This window comes from Wasmannia auropunctata, unplaced genomic scaffold (genome assembly GCF_000956235.1).
Source record: "Wasmannia auropunctata unplaced genomic scaffold, wasmannia.A_1.0 LD335214.1, whole genome shotgun sequence".
Lineage (NCBI taxonomy): Eukaryota > Metazoa > Arthropoda > Insecta > Hymenoptera > Formicidae > Wasmannia > Wasmannia auropunctata.
Genome location: NW_012027676.1, coordinates 821,177 through 849,085, shown reverse-complemented (window position 1 = coordinate 849,085; position 27,909 = coordinate 821,177). Strand labels below are relative to the sequence as shown.

General features: G+C 39.8%; 2 protein-coding genes across 3 annotated transcripts; one reads left to right on the top strand and one right to left on the bottom strand.

The window, feature by feature from the left end:
- Positions 1-75: 75 nt before the first annotated feature.
- Positions 76-27,909, top strand: LOC105457507 (muscle-specific protein 20-like). 2 transcript variants are annotated; one of them, XM_011702209.1, is made up of 5 exons: positions 76-160; positions 11,327-11,408; positions 23,206-23,335; positions 26,931-27,051; positions 27,352-27,909. In XM_011702209.1, the coding sequence occupies exons 1-5, from the start codon at positions 149-151 to the stop codon at positions 27,541-27,543; spliced, it is 537 nt and encodes a 178-aa protein (XP_011700511.1). In that variant the 5' UTR covers positions 76-148; the 3' UTR covers positions 27,544-27,909. The 2 variants fall into 2 exon arrangements, with proteins under 2 accessions (XP_011700511.1, XP_011700510.1); XM_011702208.1 differs by lacking the exon at positions 76-160 and adding an exon at positions 536-690.
- LOC105457506 (muscle-specific protein 20) lies at positions 3,105-8,062 on the bottom strand. Its single transcript, XM_011702207.1, has 4 exons — positions 7,930-8,062; positions 4,854-5,053; positions 4,648-4,768; positions 3,105-4,326 (listed from the first exon to the last, which is right to left on the bottom strand). Exons 1-4 carry the CDS (start codon positions 7,933-7,935, stop codon positions 4,147-4,149), a joined length of 507 nt encoding a protein of 168 aa, XP_011700509.1. The 5' UTR covers positions 7,936-8,062; the 3' UTR covers positions 3,105-4,146.

The following is a 27,909-nucleotide window of genomic DNA, read 5'->3' as shown; positions in this document are numbered from 1 at the left end:
ATGACGCACCGTTTCGGCGCGTCGGGAAAGCGATCCCTTCTTTCTTCTAATTTTTGGATCCGTATAAGACGTACGCAACTTTCGCGGATGAAACATCGGATTCTCTTTGCTCGGCGGGGGACGGTACAAAGGGACAGGGAACGGACGAATGAGTAAGAAGGTAAATAATGTTTGTTGACGAAGACGAGAAAGTATTTTGAAATGCGGGAGGATGCCAACCGAGACGAGATCGAGGACTCTTTCGTTCGCGGCATCGAAATCCGAATTTGATAAGATCGTACATAGCTTCGCCGGTTCGAAATAAGAATTTTAAATCGCGAGGAATTGAGACGTTGACATGATTCCAATCATCGTCGTCGATCGGTCGACGTCACGCCGTCCGCGATACTCCCCCCCCCCCCCCCTCGTCCGCCCTCGCGACATCCCCGACGGTTTCGCGCTCGTGTCTGGAGTAAAGTGGTGAGTAAGTGATCCATATATAGACGCGCCCCCACGTTCCACCAACACGTACGCGCACCTGTCACGCATATATACGCAGCGCGGCCGCGGTGGAGCGCACTTTTTGTGCTTGAGCTTGAGAGCCGCGGTGGAGAGAGACCCTCTGCGCACACGTCGTGCGGAAAATAATTTTCCGGTGAGGAGGCCCCTGAATTACGCGGATCCGCCATGCCTGGACGCCCACTCTGGCAGGTAAGCGACGCGCCGTTTCTTGAAATCGGAACCGCGATAAACGGGGCATATCGCCGCGTCACTCCCTTTTCTCTATAATTGCGTTCCATTTTCGAGACTCCGGTTTCGACTTGGCGATTATTATTTTATTACATTTCACTGGAGACGCATTTTGCAATTGTTGTATTCTATAACGATGTGTAATTGTTCTTTAAATTGAAGGCAACTCCGCTTAAGGATTAAAACGTTGAAAGTTTTTTTTATTTAATTAAAATACTAGTTGCTCTTTAAATCAAAGTCAGCCGTATCTATGAATTAAAATGTTTTGCATTTAAATAAAATTAAATTAATGTTACAAAAGTATTATGTTATATATCTGTATATATTTAATTATGATATATTACTCAAAATTGATGATTTACGTAAAATTTATTAGATTAATATATCACATTGAGTTATTATATTATGAATTTATACGTTGCTTTTATATGAATTTATACGTTGCGTTTTAATTCTTGAAAGCGTGAGTATGAAGTACTTGGCGTAATAACGTAAATGACAACAAAGGATTTCTGTATAAAAGAATAGCACGAGTATAAATAAAATTAAACTTATGAGAAAAATACGAAAAAATATTTGAAAAATTTGGAAAGAAATATTTCTCTTTAACTTTTGAAGTATAAACTGTGCGTATCAAGCTTAAAAACGTGCGTTAAAATTAATTAATATAATTAATTTCGTTTAAATTTATCGCGATGCAATTTCATAAAATCGCATGAATAAGATTCTTCTCTCTCTCTCTCTCTTTCTCTCTCTCTTTCTCTTGATATACTGCTCTTACATATTTTTAACAAGTTTGAAGCAGCGATGACTTTTCTATTTTGAAGCTCTGACTCACATTACGTCAATCCGCGGAACTTTCGTCGATCCGTGTATTAAGCCGCTCCTAATTCAGGAAACGCTTTTATGAATCATCAACCGAAATTTATCGCCGTTCATGTTGCCTCCCTTAAGCAAGCAAATAATTTTCGAATGTACTGTCGAACGAGGAAATTGAAATATGCGCGAATAGTCGTTTTCTGATATCAAATTTCAGAGTAAGCAAATCTTTATGCAACACTGTTTATGCAAATCGCGTTAATAGGTCGGTAATTATATTAATAATGAAGTAACACAGCATTAATAATAAAAATTATGTATAATATTGGCAAGAATTCTTTCAAAATACTAGCAATTGGTGTAACAAAGATCGGAGACACGTAAGGGATTTTCCTCTCGCGATAGGTCGACTCCATTGCGGAATAAAGCGATATTCCGTGACCCGGGTCCAGCAACGGTCTCCGTGTGTGCCACGACGATCCAGAAATAAACCGAAAGGCATTCGAATTTGCCAAGGCAAGCAAAAGTTATAGGAATTAAATTTTACCGTACCAAAAACACGCGCGTTGGTGCGCGGACTCATTAGCTAATTTCAACGAAAAATTCAGAAAAGCGTGTCGCGGATGACGTGGTCGCGTGTTCCCGATTTATTTACAAACAGTGGCGGATATTTTTATACCCGCGTGGGTGCAAAGATAAGCACGACGGTTTGATGTGAGATAGGCACGATGATGTGAGATAGGCCGAAGCCGTAACGCAAGGAAATCCTTCATTCGCTCGGTTTGCTCGATATGTGCTATATCCACCTGTATTTTTCTCTGATAATTGACATTTTTGTCGTAAAATAAAAACATGCGTCGCATCGGTTTTTATTACAAAAAATTCCAAATTCTTTTGTATTGTAGCTAATATTTTTTATTTGTAAACTATTACACATTTACGTTAATAATTGCAACTCTCTTCAGCGACGTCTGAATTGTTTCACGATTAACTTTATTACCGTAGAATTACTAGCGTATGAGCAGCAAAAGGATTGTCATGAATATTACATGAGATTGGCTTAGTCCCAAATGCTGCAACGTCGGTATTTCTAAGACAGTTTCCTCGTTACATTTATTTGCTTTAATCGCTCGTTCCATTAGCATAAATTTCAAAAACTTATTTATAACGTGCACGTTTCCATAATGTATTTCAAAACAGCGATAAATTTCATTCATACAGAGTAGAGTGCACGAATTTAAAGAGAATGATAAGGACGAAAATTACCGAAAATATATAATTTTCTGAAAGATATATATTGATTCATTTATTGATATATTGCATACACATATATAGTTTGAACAATAATATAAATTTGTAGAGTCTTACTAATTTAATTAATTAATTATCAAATTATAAAAGTAGAGATTTATAAAGTTTAATTTATAAGACAGATGCAGATTTATGATATAATTTGAAATCGCAAAAAATTATAGAGGTAAAGCTGGTTGTCGAATTGTAAAACTTAAAAACTATTTCTAAACCCTAATATTCTAAATTTATAAATATTAATTGGATTTTTATTGTAACATTGGATTTTTATTGGTTGAATTGATTGAATCTTTTGTCTATTATAGTAATACGTGTAATATAATGTTGCGTCATGTTTTTTTATGTTTTATTATGTGTCATGTAGTTTGCTTGTACATGTATGTGTTTAATTGCATCTATACAAACGTATGAATGATATTGTATGTTATAGTCTTTACTTTACATTTTTAGTATATTCATATTTTCTTTAATACATTTTGTAATATTAATGTAGTATTTTACTTTGATCTGCAACGAATACATATACGTATTCTTATATACATATTTATAATTACTCATGTATTGTTTAATACTTGTTTAGTACTGTGTGTTTAACATATATAAAAATCGCGTGTAATTGTGCATAAAAGTTGTTCGTGTAGGTGATAATACATTGTGCGTGTATATGTAAAAGAAAGTATGAATTTTCATAAAATATGAAGCGCGTCTTTACGGTATCATAAATGACGCAAGTAGAGTACTTACACTTACATGCAAACTACAACTGTACTTACGAATTCATATAAAAAATATATTTTCCCGTGACTAGATAGAAGGTTAATTGATATTGCTACATTATTGATATTTGATATAGAAAAAAAGAATAAAATAATAAATTAACTGTTAAACACATCAATATCTAAAGTCGATTAAAAAAAGCAATAATTGAAATTAATAAATATAATAAATACTGCAGAGATGCATATTCATGACAAAAAGTGGAAGAAAAAATTACTCTTATAACAGAGAGAAGTCAACTTATTCGGTTTCATTAATGCCAATATAATCGATGATATAAAAACAGATTGATGTTATTTACGATTTTTTTCGAAACTTATGAATTTGAAAAATATTCTTCAAAAGCGCAATATTTTTATTCTCTCTCACACACACATTTAATACGCGCGGTTAAAAAATGCGACTTATTTCAATGTTTTTATTGTATCATACTCTGTGTTTGATGTTCTAATTAGTCACTGTAGACGTATATGATACAGACGTGTGTTAATTTGTTTCTATGAAAAAAATTTACATATGTCGAGTATTTCCGAAGCCACCGTGACCAGCTTGGCTGGCACCCTTATTGTACCCCATCTGAAGACCCAGGTGACCCTCGCTAGCACGAAGCTGATCCTCGGTGAAGTCTCTCTTGTTCTCATCCGCCATCTTCGGGCCTAAACTTGGCCCGGTCCAATTATGTTTCTGCGTCTGTTACAAAAACATTTATCTCAATTAAATTTCAGAAATAGATTAATTTTACAAATTAACAGTCAAAGCTGTAAATGAACTGTGGCAAATTATGCCTGTGCTGATTTTCCATCTGTCGAACGAAGTGTTTCAATTTTTTTTCTTTGTTATATAAAAATTTTTATTGTTTTCTAAAAAATTTAAGTATAAGACACTGTTCTATCGAAAAAGTTTCTTTATCTTTTTTTGTCACATAAAAGATATATTTGGGATAATAGATATATATCTTGTAATTATAATCTTAATAATTAATCAATCGAATTATTATTACAAATTACTCACGAGTCTGGCTAGGGCATACAGGCAGAGGGTGACTTGAGGGATGTTACGCCTCTCGAAGAGATCCGCGGTTTGGAAAATTTCTTCTTGCGGGACACCATAGTTTTTGATTGCCGCTTGGAATCTATTGACAGTGCGATATACACAAAGTTATATAAAAATCGTTATGCGACTTTCGTTATGAAAAAAGATAATTCGCCTTCGGTCACCTTTGAATATTCTCCATAAGTTGGAAATTGGTGCCCTTAGCTTGAATCTTTTTGACCGATCCGGGCGCAAGCTTGTTGATTAAATTGCAGAGGATCACACCGTCTCTCAAAATGTCCTCGTAGTTTCCTGGCGGGAGCTTCTCGCCTACCACAGCTTCAATCCAGGAAAGGACCTCGGCTTCTTGTTCCTTATTACGACTCTGAAAAGATATATATACAATGTGATAAATTAACTTTTTCACGCATCAGACGCGCGTCGCAACGCGAGATTATTTTTGACATCGTCTTTATTCCATGACTGTCTAAAATTTACTGTTATATATAGAATACATTCGGTTTCCCACGCGGACCGCGTGCAACATCGTAAGCGTTTTCTGGATGTCTTAAAAATGGCTGTATCAAAAATAGACCGCGGTGAGTAGCGGTGTAGGATTACTCGCGTAAAGTCCAACATTGAAAATAAAATATGGCGACTGATGTCTTGGCTTTTATGAAAACTGGCAAAGCGGTGTTAAACTATCGAACGTCTGTGTCATGCGAGTCCGCGTGAATTTAAGTTTATAATAAATTGCAATCTTGTATATATATATACAAGGAGAATCTTCTCAATGGGTTGATAGAAGCCATTGAAAATCTTTATGTTGTAAAAAAATGTATTATTATATATGTGTTATTATCTTGCGTACATTAATTTTTGCGAAAAAAATAATAGTGACACATAACTATTTATATAAGTCCGTAATTAGTTGCGCTTTAATCAGATGCATAAATTTGACAGCAATTTCACGGCAGATATTTCATGAGAAACGGATATAACGCGGACATCTTAACGGCTTTTCGCACGTTCCGAATTTCTTAACGTTCGCACGGAACGATTTACGATCCGAACAGCTGCCTGACGCAAACGGAATCTGGCATCCCTCGGTCGAAGCTATAAATCAGTATTTATAGCAAAATTAAGCGGCAACCCTGAAAAGCCGCGGATTCAAAGCCGACTGCGCGATAAACACCGTCGCGATTGTTTCGCGATTCGCTCGACCGTACGATATTTTGGGAAGTGATGTTTGGATATACCGTCGATATACAATGAACTTGCGTGCAATTTTGTAATAACATCGGGGCTGTGGGAGCAGTGCAGCTGCGCAAGTATGTCTATATATCTCGGCACGTAAATTCAAGCCAAGACGCATCGCTACGAATAATAAAGGCGACTTTAATTGGTTCTAATTGAGCGCATGAATCGCATTACGATTCGCTCACGATTGTGCGGTAGACACGTGTTTAGTGTAATTATTTTTCATGTAATATAACGGACATTCGTAAGGAATTTCTATTTTTATTTTTCGTATGATAATTACATTCGTTAGGAATGGTAGCAAAGTAATAATATCGCGGACAGTGACAGGGCTAAACTTGAATTTATGAAATCGTGACTGCAAACGTCAAACGCCGAGCTACGAAAACGTGTTTTTCCTTTCTTTTTTAAGGATTGCATCAACAGAGTATAAATACGAGACGATATTCATATTCAGAGTGGTCTGAAAAGTGAAGTTTCGCTGCGCTTATATATCGGCGGTAAGATCGACAGTTATAACTTCGAAATTCGCTACGCCGCGAAGCTGCGTCTCGACTCAGAATTTCCGAACTTCTTATCTGTGAAGTGTCAGATCGGCCGAGGCAACGTGTTCTCCCCCCGTCGCATCCACTCGGGATGGATATTTTAAGATTCCATTTTCAAGGGGAGCGGCTTCCGTTCGTGCGGGCGTGCGCGCAACCCCGCCGTTTCCGAGGACGTTTTCGCGAACGTGACGCGCAACACGACGCCGCGCGCCGCCGCTCACTAAATTTAAAGTTAATTTGGATGGGTCCGCGTTTATGATTCGCGTCTCCAGCCGAATTGGCTGGCAACAGATTGAACCGCGCACCTGTGCACGGAGACGCATCGCGACGCGTGTCGCCGCGCCGCGCATGAATTGGATTGATGCTACAATCGAGCGTATAGCGGACGCGGGAATTCCACGAAGGAATTCCGTGCACGCGGGATTCCATAAATCCACAGCCACTTATTTAATAAATCGCGGTATGAAATAAGAGCGTAACAATTAATTCCGTAGCGATAAAAAACGATGACAATTTTAACTAACGAAAGTGATAACGATTTAATACTGAAAAAGAAAAGGAAAAATTATGTGAATTTCTAAATACGAATGTTTTAATAAATTTTCGAATTATTATGCGTGTAACGCAGCACTTTTTGATATTTCGGATGAAAGTTAGTTATACATATCTGATGTATTAACAGAATAATATTAATTTTTTAAAAATGACTTAATTTTTGAGGATAATTAATAATTTGAAAGGATCAAACGATATTGCAAGGTATTTCTTTTCGACGTAAGAGAAAGAGGCAGAGATAATTATTAAGTTTCGTTGTAGCAAACCCCGAGGCCACACCCAAATTTACTGAAACTCATCGTTAAACTGCCCGCCGATATTCTCTACATCTGTTTTGGTCCCACAACTTCTCAGGATAACGTCGAAGAGTGTGCGTTGCATAACGTTATTTATGTTAGGATATAAATACACCGGATGTGTGTAGAGGGGAAAGACATACATCAGAGAAGAGCACTGACGTAAAACGATGTATCAGAGTGATGGATTGAATCGCAGCTATAAATACTGTATAGGAGTCATACGTTAAAAGCTTTCGAATGATCGATAGTATCGGACTGCTATAATTAAAACAATAAAAATTGTATCCTTATAATCCGTGTCCATTACGAGATATATCTGACGGATCTGTCGACTGTTTATCCCTGATCTCTGTAGATTGTTACGTTAACACATTTCCGTGTTAAACATATAAGAGGACATCGTAATTTTCACGTTTCGTGTGTCAAGTCATACACTATATACGTTACTATGTATTTTACTTGTATAAGAAAATTTATATATAAATGTATATATACAAAACGTGAGTTTTTCACTAGAAACATCGCGCCGGAATCGTATCGCGATTAATCGTCACCGGAGCGCAAAAAGTGGCAGCGTCTCGCTTGCCCTGAAGGGAACATACCGGCATTTTGTTGCTGCGTTATTTCCCCGGCGAGAGACGGTGACTTTTTCGACGGATGACGGATTGCGCGTGACTTTGAAACTTCGATGATGTCGAGTAGAAACTAAAATCGGACGCCGCGCGTCGCGACGCTATATGGCATCATCCCCTCCGCCGGTACTTAAGTGCTTTTGGCTTGTTGCCCAGTTTTCTCGGGTGGGTATTCCCACACCCCCGCTCGTAACCAGATCTTGACACCGCGGCCCTATTTACAGGACGCGGCGTGACCCTAAATTAAATTACGATTCGCGTTTAGACGCGATCCGCGGTAAAGTCGTCTTGGCATCACAGACGTGTGTATTTTACAACAGGCACTAAAAGCGCGACGAAAAACAAAATAATGACAAACATAAATTCCAGTGAGAACGCGAGAAGGAACGATTAAAGCCCGCGAATAAATGATTTTATACATTTTCTAGACGATGTAAATCTCACACGTGAGATTTGTTAGAAACATGAACGTTATTATACAAACATTAATTATTTAATTGTACAAAGATGTATTTTGAATATGAGTTTACGTATAAAATTAATTAAGAGAATAATATGTGTGCACAGGTGTGTTCTTCTTTCCCATTTAAGCTAATTTTAGCAGAATTTTATGATTTAACAGATTAATGAGAAAGTTTTCTTATAACTGACAGCTGCGTGGCATCTGATGTCGCTCTCTATTTTTAGTGTACATTACACGGCGTGTTCTATGAATGCCTAATCTTAAATACACATTCGACTTTCGCGTTCGCGACTTAATTGACAAATAGTTTATAAAGCGCACAAAGAGCCAGTTCAACGATTCGTAAATTAATTCGTGCGGCTCGTATTATCGTGATCTAGGTTGCATTTAGCCGTAAGACTTATTCTTGCGCTTAATAGAAATAGATTCATCTTTTTTTCATCGGACATCAGTTTCACCATTTAATGTTGAAATAAAAAAAAGGACATTTATTTAATTTTTTAAATAGATGGACAAACAGCGAGATATAACGAGAAGCTTAAATTCGGAGCTGCGCATTACGAAATATTGTCTGCGACTTCTGACGAGTTCGTCATTATATAAAATATTTCCGCGAAGCGGGGAAAAATTCGAACAAGTGGGTGCAATTTGCCGCGTTTACGTTTAACATATACGTGGACATTTGCCAGATGAATTCGCCGATACGTGAACGTCGTAATTTCTGGACTACGGCCACTTTGAAGGGTGATGCCACCGCCGAGTTTAGATTTCGTCAATCGTTGCTGTTTCCAAAATTATCGTAACGCAACAGATCTGCGTAGAGACGTCTGGAGCGATTTACTGACGTGTCCGTCCGTGTGAAATGTTGTATAATGAAATGCGATAACAAATGGCACACGTCGTCGATAATTCCCTCAAAACAAATGATCCGTTTTCGTTGGGCAGAGAGAAATCTTTGATGGACATTGACACGATAAAAAATGTACAAAATAATGAAAAGAAACTATAGAACGAAGTAGATTAATTTTTTTTATGAATTATCGTCAAATCTATGATTATTGATTAAGTAGCATGTATTATGTTTAGAGTTTATGTTTCGACATTTTGCTTTGTAAGATATATTCAGATAGAACACAAAAGTCATGATAATAACATTATGAAGTGAGAAGTTATATGATATCATAAACACATCATTGATATCATTTGTCACTTATAAGTTATAAGTCACAAATAATGAAAAATGAACATTAGGACATCATTTGTTTTTATATTTTACCTGGGTATTGGAGTTTGCGCTTGCTCGAAAAAGCAAGTAGTAGTTATCGCTAAAATATTAATTATATATTAGGTACAATAATCAACAATATTTTATAATCGGTAACGTTATTATAATTATAAATAAGTATAATGAAGGATTTAAAAGAGCATAATTTTATCAGCGTTGTTACTCCGAGAATTTTTATTATTTTTATTTATCCTTATAAAATATTAAACAAATCTGCATAAGACATAGGACATCTGAAAAATTATATTACGATAACGTGATGCTGAGGAGAGAAAGAGAGAGAAAGAGATTACAGGCATAATGAAAGACAACGATATCGAAAGCCACGCGGCTTCGCGCGACGGCGCCGTCGAAGCACTCGGAGCACGCGCGCGTGCTCCGAGAACGCGCAACCTCCTGCCGTCATGCGATCCTGTTCGGATATATTTTCTTGCAAATACCCGGCTAGCCAGACGTTTAAATTATCCGTAAACAATGGTCAATGGTAAATTTTATTCGTGTGGAATGGACGGGCGAATCCAGTGAGCCCCGTCCCGCGGCGCGACCGGTCATGACGTGCGTGTCACTACGGCGACCGGCCTCTTTAGTTCGGCAAACGGACGCTACGTGGAGCACACGAACATGACTTTCTCGTAGTTAAATTCACTTCACGTATACAATAAATAGGCGGCCAGAAGACTGGCTCGTCAGCTTTGCGCAGTGGCGATATCGTAACCAATGAAGTTCTACTGAGGTGCGATTATTGCTAGTTGAAAACTTTTACCAATACCCCGCCATGACGATGTGAAATACCATCGGCTACGGCAATTTTTGAAAGTTTCTGCGGAAACTGATGATCGAATTCAAACATGAGAAATCTCGAAACAGGTATTTCATCTCTATGATTTTTCCTCAATAGATGGAAAAAGATGTCTTTCTATCTATTAAGAACTTTAGAGAGAAGTCAGAGAAGACACATATTTTCCTTATGCATCCTAACTCCGTACTATATTCTAACCTCTTCTATGGTATTTTTACATGTTCAATCTCTTATCTGTTCCTCTCAGTTATTTTATATTTACATATAGAAAAGTCTTTGCCATTCAACAGAATAAGATAAAATAGAATTAATATATATATTGATATAATAATAATCTGAAACTAAAAATTCTTTATTAATAAAAATAAAATAATTTTCTTTATTATTTTATTTTAATACTAATATTTTTTATTATATTAACTATATTTATTATACAGAGAAAAGTACAATTAAAAGTACAATTCCTTCGTTATCTTATATTTTGACATAATATCTTTTATTAAATGCATTTGTGTTATAAAAGTACAATAACATCGCAATTGTAATATAATAATATAAATTAATATTGTGAATAATTAATAGTAAATTAATAATTATTATTAAATTGTAACTATTTTTTTCACAATTATTGTTAGCTAAATATGGATTTTATTATTTTATAATGACTTTATTTCCATTTTTAGATTATTAGAAGAAATATTATAATAATATCATTATCTGCAAATCGATATTAAAAAATAAAAATTATAAAACGTTGAATATTTTTCCAACGGATTTGTAGCTTTTTGTTTTTTAATCATAAATTTCTTTCTAATCGCAGGTTGCTGGCAAGCGCGAAGCAAGCCAGGAAGCTGAAGCTCAGCAATGGATGGAGACTGTAATCGGCCAAAGATTTCCACCTGGTGAGTTTTATATAATTTAATTAATATAATATTTCGTTTTAATTTACAGAGAAATGTTTGTTTAGCACGTTATTTCGTATTTATACATGTATAGTTTATAAATTTTTTAAGATGCAAACGAATACATGCCTACCGAAAATATTATTTAAAATATTTATATTTCATGAATCAACGATATGACTCTTAATATTTGTTTATTATGAATTTGATATAATATAATCTTATAATTATATTTTATACGTAAAAAAACGAGCCATCGGTTGTTTGTTCCTTTCGGGATACTATAAAAAAATAAACGGCGCTTTTATGAAATAATTCTTTAATATACTCCAACGAGCTTTTTTTCCACTAGAAGTGAACAAAGTCGATGATTTTACACAAAGGCCGTGCGCATTTAATGGCTCTACGAACACATATGAACTCCTGTTCCGCATAGGTGACGCGAATCCGAAAGCCTTCCGACGTTTTCATCCCCCGTCGGGGGCGACGCTTGGCGTCGAAAGGGGTGGAAGCCGTTATCTAACTAGAATCACATAATTGCCGGATACAAATGTCAGGCCGCGTGACGTCGCAAAGGTTAAGCTTCGTCGAGGTCAGTTCCCCCGTATAGCACACCCGTGTCATGTAAGCGAAAATGCTACCGGCGGCGGTGACGAAGGTGCGCGCGATGTAGAACGATATTGATCTCGAATATCTCTGACGGCGCGACCGTGCAAAACGTAATCGTGTATAAACGTTCATACTCGAACCTTGACGCGCCACTGTCGTAAATGAAATCAAAGCTGTTTGAAGAAGCAAAGGTAAACACAGGCGGATAAATGTATAATTTGTACGGAAAAATCAATCGCGTTTCACTGATATTCGCGTCCGAAACAGAAACGTCTATATACTTTTAGTTAAGGCGATATTTATACGATTTTCCATTTTGTTTACAAATTTCCTTTTCAATTCACGCAAAAACCCTCGTTGACGGATACGCGATTGCAACGAGTATTGCACCCTATATATGAAATTGTCACTTGGACAAAAATTGATCATAATTAGGGAGGGATGGAGACGGCGCCTACGTCGAAATTGTGTTAACGATTTTTACGAGATTACTGAACTCTGCCCGAACCAGTAGGGGTAAGTTTCACCCTCCTGTCGCGTTATACTCGCCTGGCAAAACGCGCGCTTTGTTACGTCATTGCGAGCCACCCTATCGAGCATGCCTCGGCGGACGACCCTCGATTCGACATACATCCCTGTTGCGACAAACACGCCAGGCGTCGACGCAATCGGCATTACCTCACGTACGTTTACTCTTTTCACTAGTTTCTCACTTACGAGTGATCTGTATACATATAAGACAGATAGCAGCTTGATAAGCGAACCGCAAAGACCGTATTATTGTAAAATCTTGGAAATCTCTGGACTTTATTTTTACTTTAAGATCTGCAAAATCTCGGAACTTTAATCGCCAACATATCGTCTTTTATAACGTTATGTTATATTCGAAATAATGGATATAATTAACAATCCCTAAATGACAGGCTATATTCTCGAAATATATTGAAATTATAGTACATAATAAAATTATGATTATGAATATATAAAGTTATAAATGAAAAAAATATAAAAGAATATAAGTGAAATATTATAATAAGAGAATATGTACATAATAAAATTATGATTATAAATATATAAAGCTATAAATGAAAAAAATATAAGAGAATATAAGTGAAATAAAATTGTCATAAAAGAGAAAGAGAAAGAGAAAGAAAGAATTAGAGAGAAATGAAGAAATTTTTTTTTCTGTCATTTATCAGAAAAACTTTTTATTTCTTAAATTATCGTTGTTTAATCATTTAATTATATAAATAGTATAAAAAGTTTTCTTTTTTATTTATTATATATTATATTTATTATGTACATTATATATACGTATACGTATATTATTTTGTACGTTACGTAGAAAGATTTTTAACTTGTTACTAGTTGCGATAATTGTGACTTTGTTTCTCTATTAAAATCAAAAAGATTCCTTGAATAACGAAATTAATAATATCACGTTTTCAGCTTTCTTATTTAAAAATTTAAAACAAGCGCGTATCAAAAGAGAATATGTTCCCTAATAAGTAAATTTTTAATGGAGTTTCGACGAGTTTCTCACTGCTGTCGCGAGAGCTCGATCGATCGTCACGGGCGTTCATCGACTGGCTGTCGCAAACGCGGACCTCCGTCGCGTTCGCCAGGACCTCCGGACAAAAACTCGAGACGTGCTCCGATAACACTGATTATGTCGAGTGTTTAGATTTAACGAGCCTCCACCTATGACTGTCATCCTGGTTGTTGCGGGGACGCGGTGGAGGTGGCCAAACGACGAAACCACCCCCACTCGAGCACATGATTAATCCCCACTGGGAACCTTTGGTACTTACATCTAAGTGGGGATCTCCCCGGCCCACAAGAAAGCTCTCTTGAACGAGTAGCAGCCTGGTGTCCGCGAACCTTGAGCGTACCTGTCGGAAACGCGTGGTACCGCGTGCAAAAAAGAAATCCAATCTGATTTTCTCCACATTGTGGTACCGTTTACGATAAAGAAAACTTTGCGGCACGAATAATCTTCCGTGACTTTATAAATAAACTTCTTATAAAATTCAGCAAATCTATATATATATTTCTCAATTCTGTATCGTCGGTCTGTGATCCTACTTATATTTCTTCCTATTTTACTTTTATTCTTTTTGTTAGATATTAAGTGTAAGATATACTTTTAAGGTGAATTATTAAAGCATTGTGAATAATGCGAATAAACAGAACAAGGTGGTAACAATATCGCGAATTATAAGAGATGAAATAATAAGCCATAGGTGTAGATAGGTACGCGAAATTACTCACTTATATATATATAAAGAAAACTTAATTATTCGACCGCGAAAGTCTCATCTATCGAATTAAGATACGAAAGTGACGATTCGTTGTTATTATCATCTAACATCCTTAACCCATTTTCGTCCCTAAAGAAATGACGTTTGCGCTATTTCGTCTTCTTTCTGCTGCTCTGGTGCTTTGAGAACGCGTACTCGGTATTCATCTTCGAGCCCCATCTTCGACGAAAACGTGTCTAGGGGTGGGTCCGGATCACAATGAACGGTATATACTACGTTACGTAGAGCACGTTTGAGAGCTCTACGCGAGGATGCGACCCGGATAGTCGAAGCTTTTGATGTTATTGACTCGTTTAAAATTGAACTTAAACGGTCGCGGTGCAATCATGCCCCTCTCGCCGCGCTGCCACCCCGCGCGTTCCCGACTTCGTCCTAGACACTGGAATCCTGATGCACGCGCGGCGGGAATTTGATGGGAATTTCAAGGTATCCCACGGGACTTCCAAATACGGATGGTAGCCTGCTCCCGGAAGCTCGCGAGGCATGCTTGGCACGATCCTTGTCTGACGGGTCCCGATCGCGAAATATCATATTATCGACTTCGTTGCAACTCGTCTTGAATATTAATACTCGACGCACGTATCTCGCGCGCGCGAAGAAAGTCGATTCATATTTGAGAAGACTAGACTATAGTTTAGCAGAACACATGTATTTTATTACTAAAAAAAAATCTCAAAGCGCGTGTTTTGTATTTGTACATCTATTATATATCTAATCCTTAATTTCTGTCATGTGTTTGCGAATGAAACGATCTAATTTTAATATCGATATTCTTTCACGCGCAGCTAAGATACAAAAGTTAAAAATGAAAAAAATAATCAAATGTTGATACGCGTTAATCAAATTAATATCAAACGATCGCGAGCAGAAAAGTCGTATTTTTTTTTATATTACTAAAATTCATCACGCAAAACAGTTCTTATGCTGATTTTAATTCGAATGGCATCAGATATCTCTTGCGTGATACATATTCAGAATTTATTTATCATCGTATACATATATATTCTGTTTTCGTGGGACACGTGTTTTCGTCGCGCCGACTTCGCGACGTCGTTGCCGACAAATATTCTTATTTTTCTCGTGCCTTACGTTATTACTCCCGAACATTGCAGTCGATAGTCGACGATGCGTATTGATTTACCGTCATCTGTACATCATGTTACGTCGTAGGGACGCTGGCATACCAGGGCCGCATACGGCACTCCGGATGGTCGTACCTTGCGCTAGTTTATGTGTCATCTCTCCTTCTTTCATCCCTTACCTCTGCTTCTTTCGCATATAATTAACGCCCGGTGTTGGCGGGATACTCCACTTGAAAGGCGTACACAATGAACGATCGAAAATCGACCAACAACTATCTTCTTCCGAAGCGCAAAGGGATGTAAACTCCCGTTTATTGAATCGTATCCATCCAGACGAGATCGTGACTCGTTTTCCGTTATACAGAGAAAATTTGCTATATATAACGTCACGATATTTTTGTGATTATGTATATCTACTGGACGAAATATACGTGTAAAATTGAGTTACGCATTATATAGCTGGATGGTACGGAACGCCGTTTAAATTTGATTTGCTCGGAATTGCTGTAATAATTCGTTCTCGCGCAGAGCTCCAACGTGTAATAGCCTCCTCTCTATATGTATCCGAGATAATCTCAGCGCAATTTGTCTCGATACTCTCGATGTGGATGCTGCTTAACGCCGCGATAATGTGCGCGACGCTTCCGAAACAGAAGAAACGTCAGTCATCCGTCCGTCACGGTGGCGTAAGTCGCTCGGGTGCACCAGGGCACCAGCAGACGTTTGAGGGATTTATAGGGTGTCCCGCCAACACCCGTCGCCGACGGGTCGATTCGCTAAATTACGACCCTACGGACCGCCCGCGTTGTATGCCCTCCTCCCTCTTCCCTCTCGCTTCCTTTCCTCTTTCGTCTCCTCTCGTTACGTGTTACCCTCCGGCGCGAGATCATCGAGCATCATCGAGTACGGTTCTCGTCATATGACGCGGCGTGACGTCACGGAAGCTCGCGCCTACTAGGGGAGCAACGCCGAGCAGTTAGATGAATTTATGAGGGGGGGGAGGGTGGACACGTTGTTCCATTCCGCGCGGAGGACCCTGGTAAGCTCCTCTCGCGCGCGTCGCGAGGACCCCCGGCGAGAGGCCGAGAGGGTGAAGGGAGGAAGAGGGGAGGGGTGTAAGGAGAATTCCTTCGATACGGAAAGAAATCGCCGGGCGACGAGCGACGGGGGTCGGCCGATCACTCGAGGACGGGCCGCGAGTGTCAGTTGTCCGTCAAGAGATCGTCAATGACGTCATTCCGAGACGAGCCTACCAGGATTACAGCCCCGAGCTAGATTTACGAGCGTCGCGCAATCAACAGGTGTTTCGCCGCGAGTTATAGGTAATGCAGGCGCACGCGCGCGCTAGGGGCTGCAGGGGGAGGAAGAGGAAGCGAATGTGTTCCGCGACCACGCGATGGGAGATGCATAATGTATATTGCTGCATCTGCGTGATTTCTTTCGTGTCAACGTAATGCGATAGCGATCAACGTGAAATGTTAATATGATACTGGTATAACGGGGGAAAATATACAACTTTAAAAGAGGTCGAGCATCTCGCTCATTTAGATTTATTTTCATGTCTTTCGTAATTTATTTTGATAATATATTTAATCGCTGGAAATTAAACGTTTTCTAATTGTCTAATTATTACATCTTATTTAAGACAGCAATTTATATATTTTTATAATCTATTTTTATATATTTACTTATATTAAAAATTTAATTTATATCACCTATTTTACAAGCCGTGATTGATATATTAGAACTTTAATTGCGAAATGCGTTTTATACGCGTTTAAATGGATCCAACGGATGAGAAATAGACAGATATTGAGCGAATATATTTTAATGGCGATAAATTCTTGCCTCGGGATTTATTAGCGTTAGAAAAGGGGAGGGAAGCGGCGGGAAATTCTCGGATTCTGCGTACAACGGCGTTGAGTTCCCGCGAGACCTGTTGCCACGTTGGCGGTCGTAAATTCAAGCGCAGGATGTTGTCCTGGTGAAAACCGTGCCTGTGACGTCTTTATGACATGAGTCTGACATTTAATCGATACGACGGTGACGCAAGCGCGCTCGTCGCGTCTTTTTCTCATCGACGAGTCTTCCTTCCGGAATAAGCCTGATCTATTTGCGATATACATGTATAATCGCTAACCGAGTTGCAAGGGACGTCGCGAATTTTGCAATTTAAACACAATATGACATGTTCGAGAGACAGTACTTATACGATAGAAATTAAGTTAGATTCTCTCGCAATTAGCATTAATCTTTTTCCTCATCGCTGGCAATTAAGCACGATAAAGAAATAAGCAATAATTGAAATAATTGCGAGACGTTTAAGTATAATGATTAATTGCAGTTCGCGATCAGACGATAATATTAACGACTGATGGATATCTGGGAGTCAAGGGATGTTCAATATATTTCACGTCGTATGCGACGACGGTCGCTCATTAGCATATCCCCAATTTGGCGTGATCTCCCTAATGTGAGACCCTCTCTCCGGGTATCCGTAATCTCGGAACCGCCAGAATCTTTCGATCCACAATTCATCATCGGCGGCATTAACAGAATTGCGACAGTCGCGACGAACGGCAACGGGTTCGCGTCGGAGGCGTGCCATCGATTTCACGTCAAATCCTCCCAACATGACGACCGTGACGTGTCAACGTAGCAGGATAGTATCACCCGCGGGAATAGTCCCGATCCGTCGATACATATTTGTTGCGTTCCGGGATTTTTTCCCGAAGACAGCAGGAAGACGCACGGCGTCTGAAAACGACCAGGCCAGCATCACGCGCGTGGACCGGGAAGAAAAATGGGCGAAGACGGGCGTCGATGCCGCGACGACGGGCGGCCCGCGAAGGCGGCCCGCTATCGATTTTCTGTCATCTTCTCGGGTTTACGACATCTCACCGCGTTTCGACACTACCAGGAACCTATCAGCATGTCACGCTTGTTTATCCCCCCGGCGCGGCGGCGGGACAGCCGGCCGGCCCCGCGCGCACCGGCGCGCATTTGTTTGTCGAAGAGGACGCCGGCCGGATGCTGCCTGGATATCGTGGAAAAGCCGCGGCGTCGTACAGCGTCAAATTCGCCCCGCTCGTGGACAGATTAAAATGTATCGCCTCCGCTTATACGTCGCGAAACACTTTGCCCATCTCCCTTGCGTCTTAAGATTTTTTTTTAATTCGATCTGAAATTCAAATTCTTAAAGATTTCTGAAAGACGTATATTAACATGAAAAATCTTGAGGATCAGAAAAAAAATATTTTTTTGTAACATGTAAAATAAGTGAGATGCTTACTGTTATAAAAGAATTTTTGGTTAATTAAAATTACTTGCTTTAAAAACGTATATAAGTTCATCTTCATTTTTTTAAATAGAAAAGGGAGGACATTGCTTTCTTCCCCAGATTAGAATTCTACCTAGAATAATCGATTGACCGTTCTCGTAAAATTCATAGAAGACATAACGTCATGCATTATGTAATAATAAAATTATCTGTAATATCGATAAAATTTAATGCATGATTTTCGTAAGAATATAATATCGTTAGATGCATACATTTACGAAGAACAAATTGCAATTCATAAATATATTATAAATTGTGTATTCTGGTTTATATTATACATACGCATGTATATCGAGTTATTCTCTGTATTATCCTCTCGCTATTTGACGTTCGGTTCCGGTCCATGAGGGGACTGTGGTCGTGTGGTCCCTAAGGACAAGGTTCCTGAAGAACGCGAGACTCGAGTGGAGATGCGAAACGGGGAGGTTCGGGGGAAGCGGAAACGCGAACGTGACGGAAGCGCGTAATATGTCCCTGATACCAACCGAACCGTCTGCGCTACACAAAACGAGCAACAGGTCTCGTTCTTCTATCCGATCAATTCCCTCGCCAAACTATCTCGAAAGAGCGGGATAGTTAATTAAATTCAGACGATCATGAGGGACATTCCGGGAAGGAAAAAACTGATACGTGCACGTCTTCGGAAATGTCAAGTTCGATCAGCGTCGAAATTCGATAGCGACGATCCGTCGCCGTTTTCAACGTCGCAATAATTAGCCCCGATCGAGATTGCAACGGGCCATCCAGAAACCAATCGCCTGTCGATAGCTCGTCAATCGAGAATTCAAGTATACGACCAGCCGCGTACTAGGCGAGCAGATTTCGGGGTAGGCGTTTTAGCGCGATCCCCACCAAACCAAAACCACGTGACGCCTCGTCCTTGCAGGATCAGGCTAGTAGTCTTTTAGACAGTTGGCGCGTGTCCTCCCGCCCGAAAATCCTCTAAATTTCTTATAATTAACGAGAAATTTCTTTATCAAATCGTAATGACAAACACCTTGCTCGTCGCATATTGAGATCATTGCTTTTTTATCGAGATTTTTTACGTAAACAAACATTCTTGCGAAATCTTTCGTTATATAATATTTTCTCGCGAAATTCAGCGAAAAGGCTTCTGTATCTTAAAAATCATCTCTTTGTTATTACATATTCTTTGTCGGATTAGAAATATAAAAAAAGGATTTTATTTTTCAGTTTTCTGAAGAGTTCTTGCAAGAGTGTACTTCGAATATTATAAATGCTACATTTAAAACTATAACATAGAAAGAATACATAATATCAAGAGGAAACCATAGATGTGAGAAATTATGTTAATGTTCTCGCGTAAATATATATCGTTGCAACAGTGTGAACAGTGTAATGCGTCCAGGGGAAAAACAAACGAAATTAATCATGCAGCTTTCTCATTACTCGCAGTTTTTTATATACTCAGCCTATAATGAAATTGTTCTTCTATATAGCGCTCGTACTCTTATCGGATTATTTCTGGCTTCGCAGTTTCCACCACGTTAATGTATTTTTTTAAAACAAATTATACAAGAAGATTCGAAGTTATCAGCGAGGCTTTATTATCGCGTCTTATCTGAATTATTGCGATGAGCGTGACGATATACATATACTTTTGTATCTCGATTCGACAAGACTCAGACCTCGCGGAGGTCCATATTAGCGATTCCGCCGCATCCACATGCTTTCGCTAATTTAGAGATACATGCGACAGACGAGAATCGGAGATGCGCATCATTGACGCGATTGACGTTAATCCGTTCTTATTCTCGTAATTATTGGAAAACTCGAGAATGAGGGGAGGGTGGAGTTATGCCAACTGTTGCTTCGGGATGCCACGCGTCGATACAATTTGCCGCGGCAATGGCTGGTGGGAGCGGCGCGGTGGCGGCGGTGGTGGCAGCGGCGGCGGGCGGCGGCAGCGTCGCGCGCCGATAGATTGGATACATCGATACACTGGTTGTATCGCTGACGTGGGGGGTGGGGGTGGGCGGAGGGAGGCAGCGACAAAAAAACGCAATGACAGCGCGACGCGGTACGCACAGCTCTTGCAGCGGGCTGCTGCCCTAGGAGTCCGAGACGCGTCGTGTCTTTCGAATGGCGACGGGCCGCGCATCGCGTCGCGGCGAGACGCCCGGGCGCGCCAGTGGCCGCCGGCTACCGACGGGGAAGACGCCGACGGCGGCGGCGGCGGCGGCGGCGAGGCGGCGGCGTCGCGCCCGCCGATCAAAGCGAGCAAAAAGTGTGCGCACCCGCAAGACGCGGCCGGCCTTTCCTGATTCTTCGTCCGACGTGACAAAAAATGCCATGCCCCCTTGGCTCGCCTCTTGGCATAATGGGGCGCCATGAGCGAGCGCTGGTTGCACATCCGACCCGGTCGTTCGCGGTTATTATTTCGCGGTGAATCCGTTCGATCCCACCGACGAGGGGCGGGTCGCGACGAGGAAGGGGGAGGACGGATGATGGAGAAGGGGAGCTTCCACTCAGCGCGCGGTGTATCGAGCGAAAAAATGGCCGGTGGCAGGGAAAGCACGTGGCGAGTTCGACGTTGATAAAACGCCGCGTCCCGGAATCCACCGCGCGAGAGCCAAAACTCGATTGTCTCGCTCCGGCTCTATCGCGCAAGCCCCTGGCCCTCCCATCCCCCCCGGGAACCGCGCGCGGTTTTCGGCGACGGTCGCGGGAAGGGGAGGACGTCGCTTCTGCGATCCTGGTGCCGCCGTGGTCATCAACATTCTTTTCGCCATCGGGCGAAATCGCTCTCCTTTTCTCTCGAGGCTTTCTCCATGTAAATGCGGCCGATAGCCGCAACGGCTATCATTAATGAGCAAAATGCAAAAATAAAACACACTGATGAGATTTTAGATCTTTCCCTTGTATATCTGTACTATAGAAATCTTCATTGAGGAATGTTTTGCGCGCGATCTGTGATCGCGATTAATCGAGAAGATCATTTATTATCTATTAGATTATATTGTGACACAATTATGATTAAGTTTCGAAGAGACTGTCGTATACATGTCGTATAATTTGACTATAATAACAATATTTACATTCTGGCAAAGCATCACGCATCTCCTTTTGACCTTTCTTGAGCACGCTGCTCGACATTTCTTCGTAAAATAATCTTCTTGGTACCGTGCCGTATTTAGTAACAGAGCCTGTAACGCTGAGAGGATACAATGGCAATGCAGAGTGCGAGTATTAGTTCTTTAATAATAGACCATTATACTATATTAGAGAATTTTAAGGTGAAATGCAAAATTTGTAAGAAAATTTATTTACTTGACGGGAAGATTTTAAGATTACATTTAAACCGTCATAAAATAGTTATTAACAAATACGAAAAAAGAAGATATGCTAGCTGGACAATATTATAGCATGGATTGTGGAAGACATATAAAATGCAACATTTGTAGTATGACTGTAGCTTCCTCAAGGAATTCATTAGCCCACTTGAGAAGAAAACGTTCAGAAAAGATACCAAATTTCATAACGCAAATATAAATATAAATATAAAAAGAATAAAACACGATCATTTGAGCTCGTATTTAGGAGAATATACGGTACAATGTAAGTTTTGTAATAAAACTTTTGATACAGAATATTATTTTATTACACATTTGAAAAGGGTACATGAAATGCATACAAATGTTAAAAATAAAAATAAAAAACATACATTAAAAAAAAATCAGCCGCGTATAGCATATAACTGGATGGTAATATAGAGGTCAAGATAGAAGATAATGAGACAAAATGTAGTATTTGTGATTATACTTATAACACAATTTGGATAAGAAGAAATATAGGAAAGTACTTGATTCCATCAGATAAATATATCTTCAAGAATTGATGAAAATACCGAAGAAGAAAATAATGAATGGACAAAATGCATTTAAAACTAATGCGTTTTTATTAATAAAATAGCATTACAAAAAATCTTAATGTTTTATTTATTCATTTAATCTATAATAATTAGTAAAAAAAGATATCCGTAATATTCCGTTTATTTATTCCGCATTTTTTGTCCTATTGATATGAACACTCATACAATATTATATTATTTCAAAAAATCAATATTTTTTTATTCATTTTCTGTGTTAAAAAATTCTTACTTAATTCACAGTGTAAAATGCAAATAAGGCACACTGATCGTTCCCTCGATATTTTTGTTATAGAGATCTTTCTTGAAGAATATCTTGCACGCATTTGATCGCGATTAAACAGGAAAACGACATTTATTATCTACTTTAGATTATGACAATAATTAAATGATTTAGATTGTGGCATAATTAAATCGAAAGATTGTATCACGTGTCATATAAACCATTTGTCTATCTTGTTTACCCTACCCTAATTACCCTTTGTCTTTTAGTTGCTAAGATTATACTTATTTTAAACGATAAAATTTAACGTATATATTCGCGTGCTTTTTACAGGCGTAAGTTATGAAGATGCTCTGAGGGATGGTGTTCTACTCTGCATGCTCATGAATAAATTGCAGCCCGGTCTGATCTCCAAAGTCAATACATCCGGTGGAGATTACAAAATGATGGACAACCTTAATCAGTGAGTATCACGTTTCAATAAATTTAAAACAGTAGACATGAAAGAAAATATGAACAATTAGTTAAAGAGTGAGCAACACTATTATGTAAGAAATAACTGCTTTAAATTTTCTCTGAATAATTATAATATTTATTTAAGTTTAAGATTAGATGTGATAATATTAATTTCCCTATAAATGTCTTGTCAATATAATTAGATTTTTCTAAGAGAGAGAGAGAGAGAGAGAGAGAGAGAGAGAGAGAGAGAGAGAGAGAGATCAATAATATAGAATTATCAAATTGATTATTTAATTTATTTGTATTTCTAATCATTAATGTATTTATATCTATCGGATTTTATTGGCTTATTAAGTTTCAATATTCGCTTTTCTAACGTAAGACGTTTCGCTAGCGTGACGCGATGCAGATAAGCAATTCTCTCGCTGCGAGGTGTCCCGCTTCTTCGACGACGCGCCTTCTGCGCGTTCATGATTCCCTAATCCGCCGTCGACTTTACGCAATCGACAGTGTTTTGCGTCAATTCCTCGACTGCGGAGTATCGACAACGCCGATCAACGACCGTCGTCGCGAGTCGAGAGATTGTTGACCCTCGCGCGACTCGGCCCGAGGTTTCGAGAGTCGCGCAATATCGCCCCCCGGACCGGTGCGATTGGGCGCGAAACGCCCCGGCGACGGCGGACCCGCGGCTCCTGGTGCGTCCTGCTCGCCTGGCAGCCGAGAACCGACAAAGTCTGAGGTCGGGACCATCGACTATACATTGGAGCGCGATGAAAGTGAAAACGCCGATAGATATATGTAGACACGTAGCGTAGCCGTGTTACCGAACGCGCGGAAGAGAGAAGGCCGTCACTCTTTGCGTCGTTATATCACGCTTCTCGCACTCTTCTTCGATATATTAATATTCTTCGAATTACGCATATAAATCAGTGCAATATACATTGCAAATTAATCGAGTGAGTAATCGAGTCAGTTTAGAAAATCGAATTTTCATTAAAAAGCTCGTCGAAGGAATTTTTGATGATCATCAGTCGTAGTTCTCCGTGTCTCATAAAATCCGTCTCATAAAACTTGTCACTTCTTCCCAGGCTTGTACTTAAATGTTGTTTTATTTTCAAGATTTTCATATTATTGCATTGCTCGTTTTCGCAACAACGATATAGGCAATAATATATATATATATATATATATATATATATATATATATATATGTATATATGTATATATTGCTTGGGACGATATATATATATCTGCGACGTATAGGTAAGTCGCAACCCGAAAATAGGGTATCCGAGTCGAACGCCTGTAGCACATTGCTACAATCCTGATGAAGTATTTGCCTGCGAGGAGGTGATTTTAGGACAGTGCAAAAAGAAGCGTTTTACTCGGGTGGCTCGTAAAAACTGCGCTTTTCCGTATCCTTCCTCTTTGCTATCGCTCGGGATAAAAGGGATTGCCCCCTTGCGCTGGCGGATAGCGGATGCGCGCGTCGGGCGCACTTTTCGCGGACGTGACGATATCTTCTCTCTTCCGGCCGTGGGTGTACTCGCGGCCACCTCGGCTGCCTCCTTCCCCGGGAGGGACGCGCGCGTCCCGTCCATCTCTCGCGCGTCTCTCGGACGCGTCGCGCACGTCCCAAGCACCGTCTCGCGCGTCTCGTCGCCGTCGCCGTCGGGCGCATTGCCGTGCGCATGTCGCGCTTCTTCGGCGTTTGGCGCGTTTTGAATGTTTAAGAGCGCGTCCCCGAGGTAGTGGGGCGAACGATGCGCAGCGCGGCCACTCCGCGTTACTCCCTTTCTACGCGAGCAGTATGATCCCGGCGAAGGTGGATATGTGGCCGCCGCCGCCGCCACCGCCGCCACCACCGCCGCCACCGCCACCGCCACCGCCGTCACCGCTGGCGCGGCCGCGCGATCCCACCTACCGCGCGTCGCGTCTTCGCGGAACGCGTAAGATCACGCGTACTGCACACCGCGCTGCACGGCGAGGAGGGATTTCTCTCGCCGCGTGCCGCGACGCGAGCCCGAGGTCCCCTCATGCGACTCTGATAAACGGACTGCTCGTGAGCACTGACCTGCCTCACGCTCTCCGCTCGACGATGCAACAGGTCGCGGTATACGCTTGATCGATATGCCGATTCTGGCGAAAAAGTACGAGCTGTGGAAACGACAATAATGTCCATTCGTAAATTGTCTCTTTTTTTCCCCTCGCGCTTTTCTTCCCACATGAATCCCACACGAGACATAGAAAATCTTACAATTTTTATATTATTTATGGTAGTCATGTAATATGTATAATTAATATATGATTATATATCGATATATATTCGAGATTATTATATAAATATAAACGATATATTTATATTATTATACATATACGTAAATATGTATTTTTAAATATATAATTGAATATATAATTATTAAATCTATTTGGATTCGCTATACATAAAATTCGATATTTTCCGCTCTGTTAAAGATTTCTCTCTCTTTCTTTTCCTATATAATAGAGAACCGTGTTACAAAGGCGTACTACGTAAGGCATATTATAAAGATGTATTTTGAATATTATACTCTTCCGCTCTCGTCGAGAAAAGGTTGAAGTTTCATTTAAGAAGGTCTCAAGTCTCTCTCTCTCTCTCCGTTCCATGAATTGATTTAACATGCGACACCCGTCGCGCGCGATAAATCGTTTCGTTATTCAGTGCCTCATATGCGGAAGACGCGTCGAGCGACAGGAACACATCAAAGTGAGCAGGCTGGAACATACGCGGCGGTATGTTTGGCGTATGCCAAATATTTCCCACATGTCAGACACTTTCTCGAACTACAAATAGTATCGCCTTTACACGTTCATCCGGCGCGAAGCTGAAAACATTCCAGGCTGTCTCTAAGGCTCAAACAGATTCCCTTCATTCTGCAAGCGCGATATTTATACATAGATACATAGATTGAAAGATCAAAATCGTTTTTCCGGTAAAACATCATCAATTATAGAGATTATAATAGTAAGCGTGTGCGGAGAATAATCTAAATTACGCGAATCTATAAGTTACCTCGTATTTTTCATGCGCATGTCGTCTCGCGAGCGGGATGATATATTACGGAATGACATGTATGCGATGAGCGTAATTGACGGGGAGGCCTATGTCGTCTTCGACGTCGGAAATGGAGGATGATTCTGCTATCCTGTTAAACGGGCACACGCGACACGTCATTTCTGCGGCGCGGAGAAACAAAGACCACCACCGCCCTGCCGTACTGCCATCAGCCTGGAGGGGCTGCGCAACCCGTTAATTACCGAGCGGCGATAATTAGCGACTGAACAATAGAAGCGCGTCACTAGCTCAAGACGACGCCCAGGCAAACAGCCGTATAAAGGAGTTGGACGTGGTGTGCTTCTCTTTTGTTTCTCCCCCGTCTTTGTCCTCCCCGACTTGCCGTCGTTCTCGACATGGCTCCCACGACTCCTCCTACTCATCGAAGAGAGATTCTCCGATGTCTCAGTGCTTCCGCACTGATTTTTAGAAATATTCCGCTAATTAATTACTTAATAAATTGAACGCGCGAAATTACGCAATTTTTTTTCAATTTCTTTTCCAGGTTCCAAAAAGCCTGCGTAAAATACGGAGTACCTGACGTAGATCTCTTCCAAGCTGTCGATCTGATCGAACGTAAAAATATCGCTCAAGTGACAAACACCATCTTTGCCATTGGACGAACGGTAAATAATTAACGACAATCTCACGTTAATTTATTACTTTTATATTAAATTAATATTTCACAGTATTCGAAAAATTTGAAGATTCCTCTGAGGATTTTTTTTATAAATATACATACATATATGACAAATTTCCAGGATTTGGTTTATGAATTTAAAGGAGTAAATAACACTTATTAGTTAAGCATGCACTTTACAAATATATTACCTTCTTAACCATAAATAATTAGATAATTAGAAAAAAAAATACATATCAAAATAATTAGAGAAGAAGATGTATACATTTTTTAATGCAAATTACAGACATATAAGCACCCGGAATGGCGCGGACCCTGGCTGGGCCCGAAACCATCCGAGGAGAACAAGAGAAGCTTCACGGAGGAGCAGCTAAGGGCTGGCGAGGGACTCATCGGTTTGCAAGCTGGTACCAACAAGGGAGCTACACAAGCCGGGCAAAACTTTGGGGCTACGAGAAAGATTCTTCTTGGAAAATAATGTAAAAAATTTACACTTTTTTATCGCCGTTAGAAAGAACTGTTTTTTTTTTGCGTAACGAGATGACCTTTTAAATGGATATGCGCATCGTAACATGAATTAATTTGTTAAAAATATTTAACCATATATATGTTTAGTGTTTTCGAAAGGAATAAAGTTTTATCATTTTTTTTCATGATTAGAAGCCATCAAGTATATAATTGTTGCGCGGGAGAAATTACGTAAATGAACGCATAAATGTTAGACGCGTTCACTATTTTGTAGCCTTAATTTTAGCGCGTTTCACTTCTAATCTAACGTGAGTGTATCCGACACAAAATGTAATTTTACGAAGAAATCAATATATACGACAAGTGCATCAAGAGA